Raw genomic sequence first — 21,414 nt, 5'->3', positions numbered from 1 at the left:
GCCATTGCAAGAGCTGCTGACGTTCTTACAGTAATTGAGGCCTACTCTTTGGCTTCTTCAACTGAAGTTCAGGATTCTGTGAAATTTTTTAGTATTCGTTTCAAAAAAGCAAAGGGGTTGTAACTGCAAAACCAAAATGAGTCTAGACTTTGGAAACAAGAATTTTTACAGAAGATAAGATAATATTATTTTCAAAAAGTGAATCAATGGGTTTTGATGTGCTGAATTCACATTTTTTGTAAATCTACATAATTTTGAAAACACCAAAAAGGGAAACATTTTGAGATTTTTAAAAAAGAAATTTTTATTTGGTATATATATATATATATATATATATATATATATATATATATATATATATATATATATATATATATATATATATATATATATATATATATATATATATATATATATATATATATATATATACATATATATCTTATGGTATAGATCAAATTAAAAATAATTACAGGGGACTATAACACGAGTTATTACTGAACTCTGTAGCATAAAAGTCTGCATACTATTGTGTATTTTTGTGTAGCTAATGGCAGAGTATAGTGTTTTTGTCATTTTAAAAATTAATTTTTTAAAAATAATCAAGAAAAAAATCTGAAATTTTAGGTACATATAGTGTATATTCCTAATATTTAGTATAAAATAACGAAGAAAAAAAATTAGAGTCTAAGCAGATTTAGCTCTAAAAAGATTGTGTTGGTTAATTTGACAACATATGAAATATGAAATGGTTCAATATTAAGTATGATTCCACCTCCTTACCATGTAAACAATGAAACTGGTTACTTTTTTATTGCCTTATGATATTTTTAAGGAGACACTGTTTGTGAAGTCATTTGATGGTGGACACTCTGTTACTTCCCTGCAAGAAATTGTAATGCTACTATAAAATGACAAAAAAAGAACCAAAAATAGGAATTCATAACTCAGTCGGTTACACTGGATGTCCGCAAGGTCTGGATACATACGATTTAAAAAAATTACCGAAATATCGGTTACACACGAAAAATACCGAAAGTCGGTTACACAGGGTGTCCACAAAGTCTGAATACATATGAATTTTAAAAATTATCGAAATTCTAAAAAAATGAAACCTTAATATGAGTAGATGCATCAAAAGAATCAGCTTATTATGCTGACTCCAAATATATAAGATTTAAATTTGCCTGATTTTTCAAATAGGGGGAAAACACCCCCTAAAATTCAAGGAATCTGAATGAAAATCATACCATCATATTCAACGTACCAGAGAACCTTAAGGTACAAGTCAAAAGCTTGTAAATACAAAAATGTTAAATAAAATATCGAAATTTGTATGCATCCCGACTTTGTGGACACCATGTATATGTTGAGTTTAGTCAAGAAATCGGCCATTGTTACTGAGTAATTTAAGCCAACAAGCCCTAATATTGTCCATGAGGCTACTTGAATTAAGTGAAAATCAGGTTTTTAGCAATGTGCCGAGGGATTATTAACATGCAAAAAACTGGCCACATTGAGAAATAACTTTATTAATGGACAAAAAAGAAAACAAGAATTTGTAAAATCCTTGAAGCAGAAATGTGCACAAGAAAGCTGGGGACCCCCTTTTCTGTAAAAGCCGTTCAGGACGATCACCAACTTTGTAAGTATTACATCCAACCCAACGAGTATGGATGTCCGCTGTATGCTGGTGCTCCAAAAACGTCGTTGGCACCACTCCAAAAAATACAAAGTAGGACTAGTAGAGCCGGTTTGTTCATTCCCCACGACTCTCTCCAGTCTACAACTGCTTTGTTTACTGCTTTTTTTCAGTTTACAACTGCTCAAATGAATCTTTTAAAATCAATGTAAGCTATTGAAAACTGCATTTGTTTTGTTTTTAATAAAACTTACAGTAAACTGTATAGAAAATGGGAATTTCAGAAGAGTTCATCTGTTTGAGACGCCATCTTTGATAAAGCACAGAGACTGCAAGAGACATCTCATAATTTCCTATCTACTCTGTTGGTTGTTTTAGCGTTTAACGTATGCATGGATTCAGAGAAACAGAAAACACTAATTAGTTGGATATTTTAATGAATTTTTGTGTGTTTCTGGTGAATATATTGAAGATAATTTAAAAGATTGATAACTTTGTTTACAAATAAACGTCTTTCTTTTTTATGTAAGTAAAAAAATTTAATTAAACTTCTTTTATTCCAGCGATCAATTCACCGTGATGCTTCGTCACAAGGAGATTTAGATGATGAGGAATCTTCCAACTGTTTCTATAATACAACAGCAGTGACAAGTTGCTTAGGGCAAGCAGGTCAGGGATCTCAAATTCCCCTGGGTTCTAATTTCCGTCCAATCTTGTTTTATTACCCCAGTACGTGCCCCTCCCATTTTTTTTTCGTTTCTATCTTATGTTTTATTTTACTTTTTTCACCTTGTATCGGTTTGTAGATGCACAAAAGCCTTTGGTTGTTCATTTCGATATATATATATATATATATATATATATATATATATATATATATATATATATATATATATATATATATATATATATATATGTATATATATATATGTATATATATAAATTTTTTAACGAAATATCTCGATTTATCTAATACTGGCTTTCTAAACTGTAAAAATTTATCATGAGTAGTTGACGACATGGCTAAAGGTTCTAGGTAAGCACGTATGTGGCCATTTGTTTCGGGAAGGGGAAAGAGCAGATCATTAAGAGACAGGGAAACTGTATAAAACCTTTAATTTTGGAATTTTTTTTATGCGTGTCTCATTTTAGTAGCATCATAGATGCTACTAAACATTCCCCCTATTTTAATGAGAAAAAACACATTTAATCGCTCAAATTAATTAAAACTCATATAACTTATGTGTTACATTTTCTTTTTTAAGTTGTATCATTAAATTTTTAGTCATGATTGTGATGTCGCTCGGAAGATAGGTAACACCTGTCTTAAAGTGCATATTCTTGGTTGTGGTGGGTGGATGCATTTTTGTTCTTGCCCTGATTTTGTATACTAATCTTCTACGTTTGATTCACTCTTTAAATACTGTTTTCTGGTATGTTAAGCTTAGCTGTTTAAGTATAGAAGTGCAGAAATGGCCTTTTGGAGTAGAGCCAAAAGTTGAAAAAGAGCATAGTTGGCCCAAGTATTTTCTGAAAGGGAAAACGATTTTTTCCACTTCATTTTTATTTTTCTGTGCGGGTAGAGCTGTCATGAAGGGAAGAGGAGTCGAGGGGTAAATATGCAGGATCAAGAAATAGTGTGCTATTTTTGCCCTCTTGAACTGTGTATAATTGTAATATATTTTAAAAAATGCGATTCCAATTGAAACATAGGATATTTACAATTTTTCAAAACTTTTCTGAAAACTAACAATATTATATGCAACCCAAAAAATATAATTGCAGGAGAAGGGAAGGTAATACTGATTGTAGATCTTTGTTTCAATTAATAAAAAAAAAACTTTCCGAAAAAAGAAGCTTTCTAAAGAAAAGTAAAGGCCGTATTGAACTTAAGATCAGAAGAAATAGAAACCTGCAATAACTCAAACTAAAAAAGACCACAAATTGCTATTAAAGAATAAATGAAAGCCAAAACGAACAGAAATCAAATAAACAATCATAGCAAACAGCATACAGTTGGTAAAATCATAAAATGAGTGAAACTTAAATTGGATGTTCAAAGTACAAAAAAAAATTGGATGGAAAGTACAAATAAAATCAAACGGAATGTTTGATATATAACGCTATTAATTGTTGAAAGGTAATCAGTTCAAGATTTTATTTCACTGTAATTTTATTTTCATTTTTGTTGCTACAATAACTGGAAAAGAAACTATTCGTAACATAATTCGTATTCAGTGAAGCACCAATGAAGTAGTAGGCTTTAGTCTTTTACAGTTAGGGAAAGGGGCAGTAACCAAACTCTTGTATGTAGTGGAGGTATATTTGTCTTGAACAGCCTTGGAAAGAACTTATAAAATTAAACTAAGTATTTGACATAATGATGTTAATTGCTGAAAGCTCATCATTTAAAATTTAATTATACTGTAAATTTTATGTTAATTTTCAATGTTTTAAAAAGTTCAAAAGAAAATATTTGTAATTTAATTCGTTTTCAGTAAATTGTTAATGATGCAGTAGGTTTAAGACTTTTATTGAGAGAAGGAGACAAAACTTAAACTCTTATTTATAGAGATTTTTGTTCGATTATTTATAGAGATTTGCATGTTCAATTTAACACTCGTTTCAAGATGTATTTATTTATTTATATTATTCAGTGTGACAGCTCCCATGATTTTTAGAAAAAAAATTGTTAATAATTTTTGTGGGGGAGGGGCATGGAGGGAGTCGTGTCGGGTCATGGAGGACCAGGGGTCAGCTCCCACAAGTTTTGGAATAAAATATTGTTATTTCTGGGGGGGGGCCTTGCAGAGAAGGCCGGAGGTCGGCTCGCTTAAGTTTTGGAATAAAATATCGTTCATAAGTTTTTTGAGTGGGGATGGGGGCTATCTGACCTTTGAACTATTTTCAAAACCCCTGCATAAGAACCTTGTATGCCCCCTGGACATAACCTACAACGCTCGCCCAAGGCTCTGGGGGTTTTTGCTGACCTTGGAGTTTTCGTTAATCGATATTTTGACTTATTTAAAAAAAAAATGCAATCTCAAAATTCGATCGAATGGATTTGAGGTAAAGAAAGCAGGAGGCCTAGTTGCCCTCCGATCCCTTTTGACTCTTAAAAAGGGAACTAGAACTTTCAATTTCCGTTAGAATGAGCGCCCGATAAAGTTATACGATTATTCCTCCCAGAAAAATTTTATATGCCCCCGGTTTCTAGGCGGCTGTGTAAACCCCGGATTTTTTACTGTAGATAGATAGATAAGTCTATTTCAAAAGCCCATGGCCCATATATACACAAAAAATAAATAAATAACAAGCAAGCGAGGAAATTAAACAACAGTACAAATTACAAACATGCGCAAAAACAGAATACAACGCGAAAATACCTATACTAACAACAAAAGAAATTAATTATATAAACTATATAATTTAATTAATATAAGGATTTATCTATATACACTCCCACTCGAAATATTGTGGTTGGGTTACTATTTTGCAGAATACCAGGAAGCATCAAATTAATGTATGATCTCTGGTCTATTTTGGACAAAACGAAAATCTCAAAATTTTGATTGGACGCATTTGTGGAAAAGACGGTTTGTAGGGGGGGGGGTGGTCGTGGCTAGACGGTTAGTAGGGATCACTTGACTCTTAAAAGGGGAACTAGAACTGTCGATTTTAAATCATTTGAGTCCCATCCGAAGTTTATACGACCACCTTTTTCGTAAAAACCTTATGTACTCCCGGGGCTTTAGTTACAACCCTTCCCCCGGGTTTCGGGGCGGGGGTCTGTTGACCCCGAAGTTTTTTCATCTGATCGCTGGACTATTTCAAACAAAATGGCCATCCAGAATTTTGATCTGATGCATTTGGGGAAAAGAGGGGGGGGGGTATATTCCCACCGATCACTCGTGATGACTCTTAAAAATTTAAATACAAGTTTCAATTTCCAATCAAATGATCCACGCGTGATGTTTATATGACCCTCCCTTACATAAAAGCTTATCTGCCCCCGAGGCATAACTCACAACAGTTCCCCAAAGCTCTGGGAGGTTGTGTTTATCCCTGAGGTTTTGTTATTTGATCTTTAAACTATTTTGAACAAAATGGCTACCTCAAGATTTTGATCAGACGTATTTGGGGAAAAAAGGGCCTTGGGGGGGGGGCTTGTTGCCCTATGATCACTTTTGACTCTTAAAATGGGAATTATAGTTTTCAATTTCTGATCATTTGAGTCCCCTCCGAGGCTAATGCGGCCACTCCCTCCCTGAAAAATTTATATACCCCCAGGGCATAAGTTACAATCCTTCCCCCAGCTCTGGGGGGGGTATGTTGACCCCACAGTTTTTGTTGTCTGATCGTTGGAATATTTCAAACAAACTGGCAATCTCAAAATTTTGAGCGGATGAATTGGAGGAAAAGAGGGTGTGTGTGTGGGGGGGGGGGGGTAAACACCGTCTGATCATTTTGACTCATAAGAAGGTAATTAGAACTTTCAATTTCCAATCAAATGAGCCATTTCTAAAATTAATACGACCTTAACTTACATAAAAAAATCTTTTATGCCCCGGGGCATAGTTTAAAACACTTGCCCCCAGGCTCTAAGGGTTTGTGTTTACTCTGAAGTTTTTTTATCTGATGTTTGAACTATTTAAAAAAAAAGAAATGACTGTCTCAAAATGTTTATCGGATGGGTTTGGGGGAAAGGGGCGTGAGGGGGGAGGCTAATTACCCTTCGATCTCTTTTGAATCTTTAAAAGTGAACCAGAAATTTCAATTTCCAATCAAATGTACCCCTTCTGAAGTTTATACGATCAGCCCTTCGATAAACCATATATGCCCCCAGGGCATAACTTACAATGTCTGCCCCTGGGCTCTGTTGGGGGTTGTCGACCCCGGAGTTTTTATTATCTAATGCTTGATATATTTTTAACTAAATGACTTTATAAAAAAAAATTATCGGATGAGTTTGGGAAAAAAGAGCATAGGGGAGGGGGGCTAGTTGCCCTCTGATCTCTTTCGAATCTTAAAAAGTGAACTAGAATTTCTTATTTCCAATCAAATCAACCCTCTCTGAAGTTTATACTAGCATTCCTTCTATAAGAAGCATATATGCCCCCAGGGCAAAACTTACAACGCCTGCCCCCGGGTCCTGTGGGTTGTGTCGACCCAGAGTTTTTGTTTTATGATCACCTTACATTAGTCACCTTAATCCATCTGAGACCTTTAAGGTCTTCCAGACCTGTAATGAAGAGCTATTTTTAACAAAATGACGATCTCAAAATTTTTATCGGATGTGTTTGGGGAAAAGGGCGTGGGGAGGGGTTGGTTGCCCTCTGATAGCTTTTGACTCTTAAAAAGGGCACTAGAACTCACGATTTCCAATCGAATGAGCCCCCTTTGAAGTTTATGCGATGACTCCTTCGGTATGAAGTGCCTCTGGGGAAACAATAATAATAATAAAACATTGGAGCCTTATGGCCTTTACTATAGGCAACGTTATAGCGTTGCCTCTGATACCCAGTTCAACTGCTAATATTTTTCACATGAATCTTCATTGGTGTCATATTGCTATAACAAAAGAGGAGGGGGGTTTCCCCAAGGACCATGTCTTAGCTTCCAATGGTTATATATGCAGTTACCTTCAAGGAATTGATAGAACTAACTAAAAATCAAGTAGTGTATCTACTGATGGAAAAAAAACTTAGTCTGTTGTGTTTTAGATACGTAAAATTTTGTTCCTTAATTTCACATTACATGTTTTTTAGCAAAATAAGTATTCAAGAAAATGACATGCTGCTAATCCTAGTGATTAAACTCAAAATAGTGTAACTAGAACTGAAGTAAAATTATTGTAAATTAAATGAATTTAGATTAATTAAAAATAAATTAAAATATTCAAAACTCGAGTCAAAATAATTAGATTTAAACAAAATGCTAATGCTGATGCTAGTCTTTATCTTTCGGTAAAGCAAATTGTGTGTCTTGATTTCTCTTCTAATCACACAATTATAATCAAATGACATTCCACCTTGTCTCCCAAGTGATAGAAAATGCGCTCTTCCTCAAAGAAATGGTCACAGGATCTGTGCTGACTAACCTACTGCTCCTGCGGATGATTCAGAGTGGAGGAAAGTGTGACTCTTCGCCTTCAGCCCGAATGGTTCCGTACAAGCATGTCAGCTTCTCAGTATCGATCACCGACAGATGTTGGATAATGCTGTCCCTTATCTGAATATAGGCCGTCCATGGGAGCGCTTTTAGCCATGCTCAGGGAGCTCAAAATTGAATAGTGTGCTGGCAGGTGTTTCTAGGTGGCGAGCTGACGAGAGTTGGGGGTCTAGTGCCAGATGTCGGATTTTTGGTACAAAGTCGTTGGTTAAAACTATCATCATGCCTCAGTCTAAGGCGGAGCCGGTTCGTCGTTTGATTCATGACATATTTTATCACCGCGTTGAAAAGTTCCAGAGGACCAACACAGCCTTGCCATATAGTAGGCTTCGATGACCATTAACTTTGACAAAGCCTTTTTATTAACAATTTAGACCGCCTTGAACAGGCAGCAGTATTTGTCAGGGAGATTTATTTGTTCTAGTATCAGCCAAAGAAACTCACGGTTGACTGAGGTATTGGCAATTAATGCTGCACGCTGGTTGTCACGGGCTTTCTCAATGGCCTGGCCAACAGTGGATATCTTCTTGGTCGTGGATCTGTTCGGGATGAAACCTTCTTGCTGAGTCCAAGTGGTTACTCTCAGTCCACCTTGATCAGCAAGGTTTAAAAGATGTCCAGGTACCTGGTATCGAGGTCGCAAGAAATTAAAACCAATAGGATCCGACGCTAGAGTGGTAAATACTTCTGGTTTCTAGCCAAGGGGACCATGCCCGAATCCAAAGATCAATGAAAAGTGATGCCTAAATATAGCCATAACTGTCCTGAATAATTCCGCTGTCCAACTAAAAAAAGATTCATTTTGATATTGCCTAGGGCCGAAGGCACTTTCATAAATGTGTGTGATGCCAATAAATATGATGTTGAGCAGAATATGGAACTACTGCACTCACTTTAGAATGTAGTTGTTTCTTATATATTTTGCTGTAATAGCCTAAATATTGGCAAGTCTAAAGTTTTACCTATAAATCCATGCATATATATATATATATATATATATATATATATATATATATATATATATATATATATATATATATATATTAGTTTATGCAAAAAATTTGCATTTTTACGGCTCTTGTTTAGTTTGACTGGGCTTTGTGTGGGTTTTGTTGAATACCAAGGGCTTGTGTGTTTTGATTAGATGTCTTTCTTCTTCTATCCTCTTTCTTCCATATTTTAATGGGCACTTAAGATGTGGCAGGTACTGGAGGTTGTTATGATTTATTGTGGCTGCTTTTTATTTTTTGGTGCTAATCTTCATGGTAGTGGTTATGAATTCTCTTGTTATGTCCAACCGTTGTTTCTTAGTAGTTTTCTACCTTCTTTTTTCAAGATTCTAAAGAATAAACAAAAGCATTAAAAAACATAAGAGACGAAGAAAGTTGTAATACCCAGTTAAGACGTAAATGGAAAAAAATAAATACACCACTTATCAAAAATCATCATGGTTCCCGATCATTTACCATCTGATTACTGACTTGGATTTTTATTTATTTATTATTATTATTACAATTTCCATTCAAAGGCTTTGGAACTTATTTTGCTTCATTTTCTTTATGACCAGAACGTAATTGATTTTCAAATTTATTGCTGGTTATGCTGTGAAATATGCAATAATAATGTAGATATTTCTTTTTCAACAGTTTTTTTTTTTCGGGAATGCTTTGGAGCCAATCATAAAGAAAAAGGAAACAGACACACCTCTTGAAAACCCTAAGCTATACGTGCTTGTAAGAGGGGGGAGTATCCCTGTTATTGGTCTTGGCAGAAGTACATGCACTTAGTTTTTTATTTTTGATCTTTGTTCTGTGTTGGTATTTGTCCTCAATTTAATTTTGCTGGACCAATTTCACTATTTGAGAGTAGTTTGTGGATTTTATTTTTATCTTGAAAGATTCCCTTGCCTCGCACTGGTTTCAAATTTCATGCTGAAATTTGGCTGGCAAAAGTCTCGAAATAATGATTGAAACTTGTTGTCTGTGTTCCAGTGGTAAAGATGCTTTAATTTTCAGTTATTATTTACAACTGATTGAAGTTGTCCTTAAACGGTATTTATTAAGCTTAAGCGTATTTTCCACGTTACTGGGCTATGTCTTTTCAGTGGGTATTGGGACAAAACCGCCAATTAAATGAGTGCAAAATTTAAGAATGATTAAGTTTTATTTGAATATTCAAGTTTCAGTTTGCATAGTCTTAAGACTAAACAAATAAAATTCAGGTATAATAAAATCAAAGAACCACCTACTAATAGATAATAAAATAAATAAATAAAAGTCAAATTCCTTTTGTTGCGAGGGGCTAAGCCACAGCATCGCCCTTTGCTTACGCCCCTCCATGAACACTTATACTTGTACCCGATTCATAGCTTCTACCATGCTTTTGCTGCTTTTATAGGACATTCGAGTTAGGAATAAAAATAATTTGACTTAAAAATTAATTTTGTGTAAGTTTTACCTAACTCTTTGTCCTGCTTGTTTAATCTTTTTTTATGACACTTGCTAACTATTGATGTTTTTTTATATATATATATATATATATATATATATATATTAATCTAGATCTAGTAGAAAAACATGGCCATTTTTCGTTTTATACGCTTGTCGGAATCCTTCAAGTTGTTCAAAAATCTTATATAGGGGAATTGGAAAAAGGTGCATATTTGACAAAAAAATTGTTTTCTTTTAAGAAAAAAAACTCTTCCCGTGTATTGTAGAGCTCAGTCTAAACGAAAAAACCGAAAATAGGTCAATCAAGGATTATAGGAAATTGAGATGCAAATAATTTTGGGAAGATGGAAAGATGGGAATTAAAAAACAACTAGCGCCACTTACAGTATAGCATCTGTTACTTCATTGAAAAAGTAGAAAGTTTCAAAGAAATTTAAATATTTGCTGTAATGAGTTTAAAATTCAATAGAAATAAAGCTGAAATGTCCCTGTAAGTGATAATTTATCAGCATTTTTTATTTTCAAGAATTATTTAAAGTCAAAATGCAGTCTGCACTAAATAAGCCTAGATTAGTTTGGGAAAATCTTGGCAGGTTAAGCAGGCTATTTGACTTATAGCAGATATGGCCAAATTATACTTTGCTCTTCTTTTTATTCTAAAAGTTAACTCAAATTTGTCTCTGAAAGAAAAAAAAGACAAACACTATCTTGTGTTACATTATTGAGTTTTTTCTCTGTAACTTGCCCTGCATAGGGTTTCAGATAAAAAATAAATAAATTAACTTCAATAGGTGGGTATAGGGATAGTTGTATATTTATTTATTTATTTTTTCAGCTTATGCTACTTATACTAACCTAACTGTACTAGCCCTAACTATACTATTTAAGAAAAAGATTTAAAAACAAAAGGATCGGCCTACTTTCCAAAAATTAATTTATAAGCTCTCAAGGTTTATATTAACTTTGGATGCGTTAGAATTTTATTTATCTGCAGCCCTTGAGTTATAATATTTCAGTTTAGGATGACAGTTTTGCCATCATTCGGTAGCTAAAATTTAGCTTTATCTATCTACCTAGTTAATTGTCTGAGTTCGCCTTTTCTTTATTGATTAAATAAAAAAAAACTGGTTTTTTTAACTGAAAGTAAGGAGCGACATTAAAACTTAAAACGAACAGAAATTAATCCGTATATGAAATGGGTTGTCCCCTCCGCAATCCCTCGCTCTTTACGCTAAAGTTTTTAATTGTTTTAAAAAGTAGAATTGTGGCAAAGAGTCAAACTTTAGCGTAAAGAGCAAGGGATTGCGGAGGGGACTACCCATTTCATATACGGAGTAATTTCTGTTCGTTTTAAGTTTTATGTAATTTCTGAACGTTTTTGAATTAATGCATGTTTGATTTTGGCTCTCCGCACATAAATTATTAAAATGAAATTTGCATATTAATTCTCTTTTTGGCTAAATGGCTTTCTCTTAGTTTTGATCAGATGATTTTGAGAAATAAGGGGCGGGGAAAGAGGCCTAGTTGCCCTCCAATTTTTCGGTTACTTAAAAAGGTAACAAGAACTTTTAATTTTTAACGAATTTTTTTATTAGTAAAAAATAGACGTAACTTAAGAATTAACTTACGTAACAAACATTTATATTCTTATATTTTTATTATGTATATGAGGGGGTTTGTACCCTCGTTAATATCTCGCTTTTTACACTAAATCTTGAGTTTTGTCCCAATTCTTTAAGAATGATCCCTGAATCAGAAAGGCCGTAGAATAAATAGTTGAAATTACTAAAAATACTTTAGCGTAAAGAGCGAGGTATTTATCTCCTCCTAAATACCTTGCTCTTTATGCTAAAGTATTTTTAGAACCCCTCATATGCGTAATAATCTCTGTTCATTTTAAGTTTTAATGCTACTCCTTACTTTCAATTGAAAAAACTTTTTCATTGTTTTTTTTTATAGTAATGCTAGAAAATCCCGCGCCCTTTTTATTGAATTTCTCTTCCCCCATGACATATTCCTCCATGGAAAGATCCTCCCACATATCCCCCTCCCCTCAACCCCACCCCAAACCAAAAAAATCCCCTTGAAAACGTCTGTACACTTCCCAATAACCATTACTGTATGTAAACACTGGTCAAAGTTTATAACTTGCAACCCCTCCCCCAGGGACTTTGAGGGAGTAATTCATCCCCAAAGACATAGTTCTTATGGTTTTCGACTATGCGGAACAAAATACTTTGGGAAAAAATGAGCGTGGGAGGGGGCCTAGGTGCCCGCCAATTTTTGATCACTTAGAAAGGGCACTAGAACTTTTCATTTCCGTTAGAATGAGCCCTCTTGCGACATTCTAGGACCACTTGGTCGATACGATGACCCCTGGGGAAAAAAAATAAACACGCACCCGTGATTTGTCTTCTGGAAAAAATGCGAAATTCCACATTTCTGTAGATAGGAGCTTGAAATTTTTTCCGACAGGGTTCTCTGATACGCGGAATGCGATGGTGTGATTTTCTTTAAGATTATATGACTTTTAGGGGGTTTCCCCCCTATTTTCCAAAATAAGGTAAATTTTCTCAGGCTCGTAACTTTTGATGACAAAGACTAAATTTGATGGAACTTATATATTTAAAATCACCATAAAAATCCGATTACAGCTCCTTACTACAGTTCGTTACCACGAACTGTTTGATGAAACACAGATCATTAGCCATTAACAACTGCAGTTGAATTGTGCTCATTGAAAGAAAGAAATTGGGTTAAAAGTCTTAGAAAGTTTAGAGACTTGAAAGTAATATTCAGTTATTAGACCTTGGTCATCTTTGTCGATAAAGGGCCTTTAGCTTTTTCTAGATGGTATACCTATTATTGGCTCACGATATGTATTTTAGGCTAAGACAAATAATTAGTGTACATTTAGTTTTTTTCCTTTACATTTGAGGGTAATAAAATCTGTTTTCATATAGTTACGTGACGATTATAAATAAAAACGCTTCACAGTCAAATAATACATTTTAGGTTCAACGTTTTCAACTATGGTAGAACCGAGGTCTATCTTAGGTGAAAGGGTACATTAGTACCCTTAAATGGTAAATTAGTTTATTAAGGCTATTCAACTTGGTATTTTCGTCCATATGCTCTAGGGAAGAAATATAATCAAGCCATTGTCCTTTGCTGAAGGTGGTTGTGGTGAATCAAAAGGCATTATGATACGGGATATAAATTTTAGGGGATTGTGTAAAACCCTAGCAGTGACTTGTGGATTGTTTTTTAAGCGTGATAAAGACAATTGTGATTTTAAAGGCTTTGTTTATCTTTCGAAGAGACACAAGTCCCTAAATTTGCCCAGAAACAGATAAAATATTTGAAAGCAAAATTGGGCCTTTTGGTTTGATGTTCTTATTCTGAAATCTCAGGGAGTTAGGTTTCTAAATTTCTAGGGACCTCAGATTCCTCAAAAAAAATTATTACATGTAATAGCGACTGGAAACTTTTGAGAGGCTCTTTTGTGGAAGACAAGTGGATTTGGGAGAAAATGATTTCACAAGACTTTATGGGTCGGGGGGTAGGAGGTCAGGTGTGTGGGTCTGTGTTGAATTGTAGTATTTGACTGTTGGCTCAGGATGTAAACAGAAGCTAACCTCCCTCTCCAAATTTTTAAAATTACATATAAAAAATGTCTTCCAATTAGTCAATAAAGATATTTTTCATGTTTAAACTTGGCCCCATGCTTTACAAATCATAATGCTTTGTATAGGCCTAGTGGAACTAGTTTGTTAATTCTACTTTTCAGCTTATGGTTAACGGACTGTTTCTGCAAGTTAAAACTTAAGTTCAACAAAAATTATTTGATATTATTCAAATTTGCCTTTTTCCGGTTATATGATCATTTTTCTCTAAATATCTGAGCATGCTTAGAATAATTACTGACTTTGGCTTTCGTCCTATTTTCATGCCATGACATTTAATAACTATTGTAAAACAGTTTAATCTTATTGAAGTAGTTGATTTTCCAGTATGGTTTTCGGTGTGATTGTACATATCCCTATATTTCCTCATTTGATAGAGACGCTTTGTTGTTTTTTGTTTTGTTTTTTAATGTTAAATCAGTTAACAGTCCTATGAAACAATTTTGATTATGTAATCTTTGACTTTCCGTTTGATAATACAAAAGCATAGAGCTAGTGTATATACGCACCACCAGGGTGGGGCTAAGGGGAACACCCTCCTCTACTAGGAATCAGGTAGACAATAAAATAACGTCATTTTGATGGCTAGGTTTCTGTGTATTACTCCTCTTTGTTCTCAGGTCCATTGAATGTTAAATCTGTTTCGTTTTACGAAGATATTACCACCTATTGATATATTACATTAACACAAGAGCTCTAATTTATTACCATCTCATTAACTCATTGAAAAACTGCCCCCGTCCCCTCCAAAAACATGTCATGGGGCGTCCTTGGTAGTTTGTTTGTTCTAATGAATTTAGCTGTGATGATTTTATGAAATGTGGTTTCCAATTTAGGCGAAATTCTTAGCATTAGAGAGCGATAACTTGCAAATGGTTTCGAAATATGTTAGCTGCATATGATTGTCGATACATATTATGGTCTTTTAAGTCTTCTCGGGCCAATAGAAGTCTGATTGTCTTAATTTACCAAATAAATTACTGTTTGCCGTAAAAGAGGTCTCACATGGACGTATACAGAATGAGTACCTCAGGGTCAGCCCCTTCCCCAAACCCTAAATTTGACCGAATTTTGTTGAACTTCTTATCCAAACCATCAATAAAATGTATTTCCTCATTACTCCCTTTCCCTAACAAATTCCTGAATTCGTGTCTGAGGGCTCATCGGAGAGATTCCGCTAGTCTGTAAAGGTGTCGGCACATAGTGAAGTCCAGGTCATAAAAGGGCTCTTGATTATTAGCAGTGATCCTTATCTATTTAAGATCAGATAAATTTTATTTTGAAAATGTATAAAAAACACTTTGTAGCACCTTCTAAGAAAGCCCAAAGGGTTTGTTGCTAGGAGGTGGCAGTCTCCTCTGCTCTACATAGTACTACATACAAACATAAACTACATACAAATACATACAAACATACTATTCTTTTGCAAGGAAAAATCTCTTAACTGTAGCCTTGAAGGATGTCAGACGACTTAAATTTCTTATTTCAATTGGAATAGTATCCCATACAGAGGGGGCAAAATTTCTAATTACAAAAGAAGCTCTAACCGTATTTCTAAATGGACGTACCAGATTTGATGCCCCTCGTGTATCATGGCTATGGAGATCACTATTAATGGAGAACAATTTTTTGAAAGAAGAGGGAAGAATATTATTGATGATTTTATATGTGAAAATACTAACTTGGTAATCTCTTGTTTTGAAATATCAAGAAGTTGATTCTAAGTTTAATTTGCTGTTTCCTTATGTATTGCTTTGCTTAAGAATTGTCAGCTGTGCGTTAAGATTTATATTGTCTGCCTGCTTAATGCTGTACGTGGCATGAACTTTATTTTAACATGAGCCAAATTACGATTTATAAGCATTGTCATCCAGGTTTTAGGGCGATTTTTTTATATTCTCCCTTTGGAATACATTTCTCACAGCGCACAAAATCCGATATCACATTTTTCTTTTAATTTTTAGATCCATTATGTCATACGGCAGTAATTTGTAATTTGGCTCAACAAAGAATGTGTATTTTATAATATCTAAATTTTCTTTTTTTTTTTTTTTTTTTTTTTTTTTTTTTTTTTTTTTTTTTTTTTTTTTTTTTTTTTGCTAATATGGTTATTCTCCTTTTAGATACTGAGCATTATGGTAGAAGATCAAGTCCAACTTTTGAGGTAAGGATCATTCATTTAATCGACTGTTCTTATGATAAAAGTTCATAAAGCTTGTAGTGAAAGACAGAGTTAATAAAGTATTCCCTCAAACTTCCATACAATACTTCGTGGTGCTCAGAAAGAAGTTAAATAAAGTTTAGGTTCTTTTAAGATTCAATAGGTATGATGAATGGTCGAAGAGAATTTGAGCTAAATTCTCGAATCGGAAAAGTATAATATTTTTAGAATAAAGTAACGTCTTATTTCTCTCTAAAGTTTAATAAAAAGAGTCTACAAAATTATCGGGTGACAGAATACACTGTTTAAATTGCGTGCTTGAGAAATTCGAAAAGAAAATAACTACTATATCTCAGGAACAGTTTAGAGTATTAAGGTGAACTTTTCAGTGCATGATAAGGGGGATGTTGAAACAACCAAAAGGTATTATATGTATGCTACTACTGCATCATCTAGTGCTACTTTTAAGGCTAAGGGTATTTTGTGAAATCAATTAGCTAAAATGTTTGTTTTCGTGGATTGAACTTGTTGCGTGCACTTGACCGAAAAATTTTCACCCTCTCTTCACCCTTTTTAGAGGCCAGGTTTCACCCTCCAGTTTGTATTTTGGTAATTCGAGGCGATTGTAATTCTTGTTACAACGAACGGATATTTTTAACATGAGATAGATTGTGAGGAAATTTCCTCTTGGCATTACGGAATTCTTTCTTATATTGTAATTTTTTCGTAGTGAGTTTATAACCATCAGTTACATTTACTGAGGCATATTTATTCGGAAGGAGGTAGAACCCACCCTGATTGGAACGAAAATACTTCAGTGCCTCCACTTTTGTCTACCCCCTACGGCCCCATTTTCACCGTTGTGTTCATGAGGACTGAAGCTGTTTCATCCTTTTTTAATACTAAATGTTTTGAACTTGAAGTACATTTGGCTACTTGAAGTTTTTTTTTAATATTTGCATCGTTATGTTAGTTTTAAGCTATTACAAAGAATAAACATACTCTTTTCATTATGAAGCCTCATTATTTATTTACATGCTGTAGCTTTATAGATTTTTTCGTGTTTAACTCTTTGAAAAAAAATCCTGTCTAAACCTTAGAATTCTTATTTTCGCTCTCCTGTAATATTATTAAAGCATTAAAATCCATCTTTGGCTTTGCCTATGACCATAAATAAACGGGAGATTTAAAACAGTGTTGTAAATATAATATAAAAATAACAGCCATGGTGATTTGGTTCAACGTGGCTTTGCAAAGAAATCAAAAATTTGAGAACCCTTTAGTAACCAAGGAAGTATCTCAGACTGTATCTTTTGTAAATAGTAAAGAATTTCACCATCGGTGCTTCGTTTCCTCTCTTGATTTTTAGGAAATTTTTCAATTTAAGCGTTAGGAACTGGCAATGACAGTCGTCTTTTATCGGGGAAGAGCTGGGAAAAATTAGGGAAGGTGATATTCCCTTTTTTTAATAGGGAATTTAATAATAATTTTAAAAATAGGGAAGTATGATCTTGTGAAAAGAGAAGAATGAAATGGGAGACACCATTATTGGAAAAGTCTATAACCATGGCATTCAACTCTTATTATACAACCATTCAACTGTTAATCAATCGACATTCTAACGTTATTAACTACATTTAAGTTTTATTTCTTTTAGCGGAAAATTGAGGACAGTAGTATCAGTCCGCCTACTTCTGAACAGTATCATATGCAATACTCGCAAACAGTAGGAGTGAGACACGCTATTCAAGGGTCTGGCCAGGTACAGAATGGACCGCGATTGAAGAAAAGGACTAAGGTAGGTTACATATTTCCGATTTAAAGAAATGATTCGCTTTTAATGGTAAAAGACAGCTGTTCTTATTAACTGTTTTTTTTTTTTTTTTTGGAAAATTTTGTATTTTGCTATTAGATAGCGATCTAAATTTGTTTCTTTTTGTAATATGAAGCTAGACGTGCCCTCGCACCGGGAGGAAGTGACCCGCTTGAGATTTGTCCAAAGCAGTATGATCATTAGTTAGTACAGTAGTTATTCAAAAAGTTTGCACTGTCAATCGTAATAATAAATAAGAAAAAAGATCTTGGCAAAAAACTTATTAATGTTTTAAAAGCATCAGTATCTAGTGGGCCTTTGTTATGGTAGGGGAGGGGGTATCCAATTTAACATTCTACTAGTAAGCTCCTTTAAAATACCTTCTGTTCGAGGTCACTAATGCTATCATATTGTTACTATGCACCAAACTTGTTCCCTCTGTAACTGAATCTATGAAAGATTTTTGTCAGAAAAAATTGAAGAGGCCAAAAACACTGATTCTCTAACGAAGGAAGTCACCCTCGTCGCTCTTGTATTATTCGGACGACCTGTATGCCTTGGTGGGAGTACCCATTAAGCGTCATCTTTGATACTCAGTGGAATGAATTGAAGCCTAAACTAAGCATCCAAGAGAATTTTTTATACTCAGCTTTAGCATAATAGATTAATCGTAGTGTCATTATAATAGTAATTAGTTATAATATCGTTGATTATAATAGTAATTATCATAGCATAATAATTTATTAGCATAATAAATTCCATCTGATAGACTAATCAAAATGACAGTACCTTTTCGTCAGCTGATGGTCACTTACTTGGCACTTACTGTCAAGAAACTAATTGTCTATTTGCAAATCATAGCTTTTGGGAATCTGGTAAAAATCTCGAGTTTGATAGGTACATGTATTATGACTGAATAGCTATAATTCTTTGAGAAAAGTATATATTCCGATGTGACAGAGCTCTGATAGACTTTTGACTGAAATTTCCTTTTTTCGGGCAAAATTACGGTATTCCTTTCCGGTTTATTTTCAAATATTTTGAATGGGAAGTGGACTTACTTTGAGGTTTTTGGACAAAGAAGAAGGGAGTTTTTTTTTTCAATGGAAACATAATATATTCACAAAAAAAATCGACAAAAGAAAGCATGAAGCCCAGTAACCTAGGCTTGTATTGCCACTCCAAAAAAGGAATTAATTTACATCATTGCATTCGGGTTCCCATTTCACAACAGAGAGCTCTGGTAGACTTGTTTGAAGTGTTCTCTTTTTGGGCCAAATTACAGTGTTCCTTTTCGGTTTATTTTCAAATATTTTGAATAGAAGAAGGGAGCTATATTGAAGAAAGGAGTTATTTTGAAGAAGGGAGTCTTGTTTTTGAATAAGAAGAAGGGAGTGTTAGTTGTAAATAAGGCCTCCTTGGAATTCTAGGGTTTAATCCTCTAAACTCTTTATGCCCAACTTAAAATGGAATGAGGACTAAATTGCTTATAGAAAGCTGAAGTAGGCTATAAAGCAAGACAATTGAGAATAGTATTCTAATACACGAGTATTGCCAGTCGTTATTAATTGTAATTAAATCTTCCATTGATTGTCGTAGCAAATTAAAGCAAAAACTAAGTTTAACACCAAAAGAGTAGCTATAGTTCATTGAGCACGGGTTGTTTTGTTCTGAAACCGGGGAATATTTGCAAAGTTTGTCTTGTATTCTTTAGATAATGTACAATGTATACATTAACGTTTTATAATGCTGCAAAAATCTAAAGCTAAACAGGCCTACTATGAGAAAAACAAAGTAGAAAATATCGAGAAACAGTAGATCTATGGTCAGTATGGCGAAAAAAGAAAGAAAAAAAAATATAGCAAAGTATAGCAAAAAAAGGAAGAAATCTGAAGTCAACAGAGAATAATACGTATTCATTTATTCAAATAGATGTCGTAGTACTCAAAAGGAACATTATATTATGCCAATTTTACACACACAAAAACGAAAATAATGGTCATTTGCTAAATGCACTAACGAAATAGGACAGGAGTTCAGGCCCACTCACAATAAGATTTTACTAATAAAGAGATATAGCTATCGCTAATTCGTGCCAATAGAATTTTCATAGAATTTTCTGATTGACTGAAAATTCTACGATGGACTCTGACTGGCTCAAGTTAGCGATAACTAATTCTGGGTATTTGATGAAATATCATTGTGGATAGGCCTCTTGCAAACCCGTTCTTACGGCTATTGAAGATAGTCACTTGATATATTGCCTGGCGAATATTCTGATTGGTGTATTATGGAACGACGGTTCTTGTTAATTAATTAATTGCGCTTAATTAATAATATTAATTAATTATTAATTAATAATATTAATAATAATTAATTAATAATATAATTGCGCTTCTCTCAATTATATTTCAGAATTTTGGAATTCTGTATTTCTGGGTCGAATATCAAATGTTTGAATGAACAAAGTGGCCTAGTTCAAGAAGGCTAGGGTGCTTTCCTAGCTGCTGTAACGGGGTCTCAGTATTTCTTTTAGTAGCACGTTTTTGAGTACCTTCTTTCCGCTGACAAGTAAACATTGCTCTGAGGAAAGAAAAGATTAAACGGATCTTTGCTATTTATACTCAATAAACGAACCACGGAATTCATTGGCAATGTATTCTACTAGCGTAGTTTGTCCATGCAGTTGCAATGACGTATTTTAGTTTGATCTTTCCTTTTTATTCTGTTTTAATTTTAGATTTAATCTTTTTTTTAGTTTTTCATGGTTTAGATTCTCTTTTTCCAACGGTGAAGACGCCGTGTTGTTTTCAGGCAAAATATTCGTGCAATTGTTCTTCTTTTTCGTTCTACTGGTCGTTGACCCGTTTTTTTACGTTTATTTTATTTTGTACTTCTAGACAGCCGCAAAATGAAATTTTGCATACTGGTTTTGGTACGGCATATCGTCGTAACAAAACCAGAGGACTTTGCACACATTTTACTAATGCATATTTTTAAAGCACACATATTAAAGTACATTGTATAACATATTAGAGCACAGTTTATATATCATGCCTTGGATACTGGTTAGACAAGATCAGGTAAAAGGTTTTTAAGCTTTTGGTGGCAATGTAATTTTGATAAAGGTTTTATATAAGAAAAAATCCTAGTTATATAAATGTTCACAGTGGTCGAAATTGTGAAAGAGCTAGAGCGGTAAACTTTTCGGATTTGGAATCAGCACATATTTTGTTGGTCAGGTTGTGAACGAATAATTTGTATATCAATTTGTTTAATGTTGATCCTTTTTTTCACAATTTTCCTTGAATCTCTGAATCGTGGCTCTGAAGCATGGGCGCTCCGAAAAGCGGATGAAAATTTAATAGATGTTTTCGAGAGACACTGCCTATGGATTGTTCTGGCTACCCGGCTGACTGACCGTATTTCAAACAGCAGGTGGTACCAAAAATGTGGTTCAATCCCGCTTTCCAGGGCTAGAATGAAAGAAA

General features: G+C 34.0%; 1 protein-coding gene across 2 annotated transcripts in view; it reads left to right on the top strand.

The window, feature by feature from the left end:
• The window catches only part of LOC136028081 (dentin sialophosphoprotein-like), a 71,911-nt gene that overhangs the window by 42,689 nt on the left and 7,808 nt on the right, over positions 1-21,414 (top strand). Inside the window, exons 4-6 of one of the 2 annotated variants that reach the window (XM_065705690.1) lie at positions 2,206-2,371; positions 16,073-16,113; positions 17,768-17,908. In XM_065705690.1, coding sequence (XP_065561762.1) covers positions 2,206-2,371; positions 16,073-16,113; positions 17,768-17,908 — 348 coding nt within the window. The remainder of the gene's footprint in view (positions 1-2,205; positions 2,372-16,072; positions 16,114-17,767; positions 17,909-21,414) is intronic. The other variant, XM_065705691.1, reaches the window with a different exon arrangement.

This window comes from Artemia franciscana, chromosome 6 (genome assembly GCF_032884065.1).
Source record: "Artemia franciscana chromosome 6, ASM3288406v1, whole genome shotgun sequence".
Classification (NCBI taxonomy): Eukaryota; Metazoa; Arthropoda; class Branchiopoda; order Anostraca; family Artemiidae; genus Artemia; species Artemia franciscana.
Note: the sequence above shows the minus strand (reverse complement) of the source record. Positions and strands in the feature narration are given on the sequence as shown.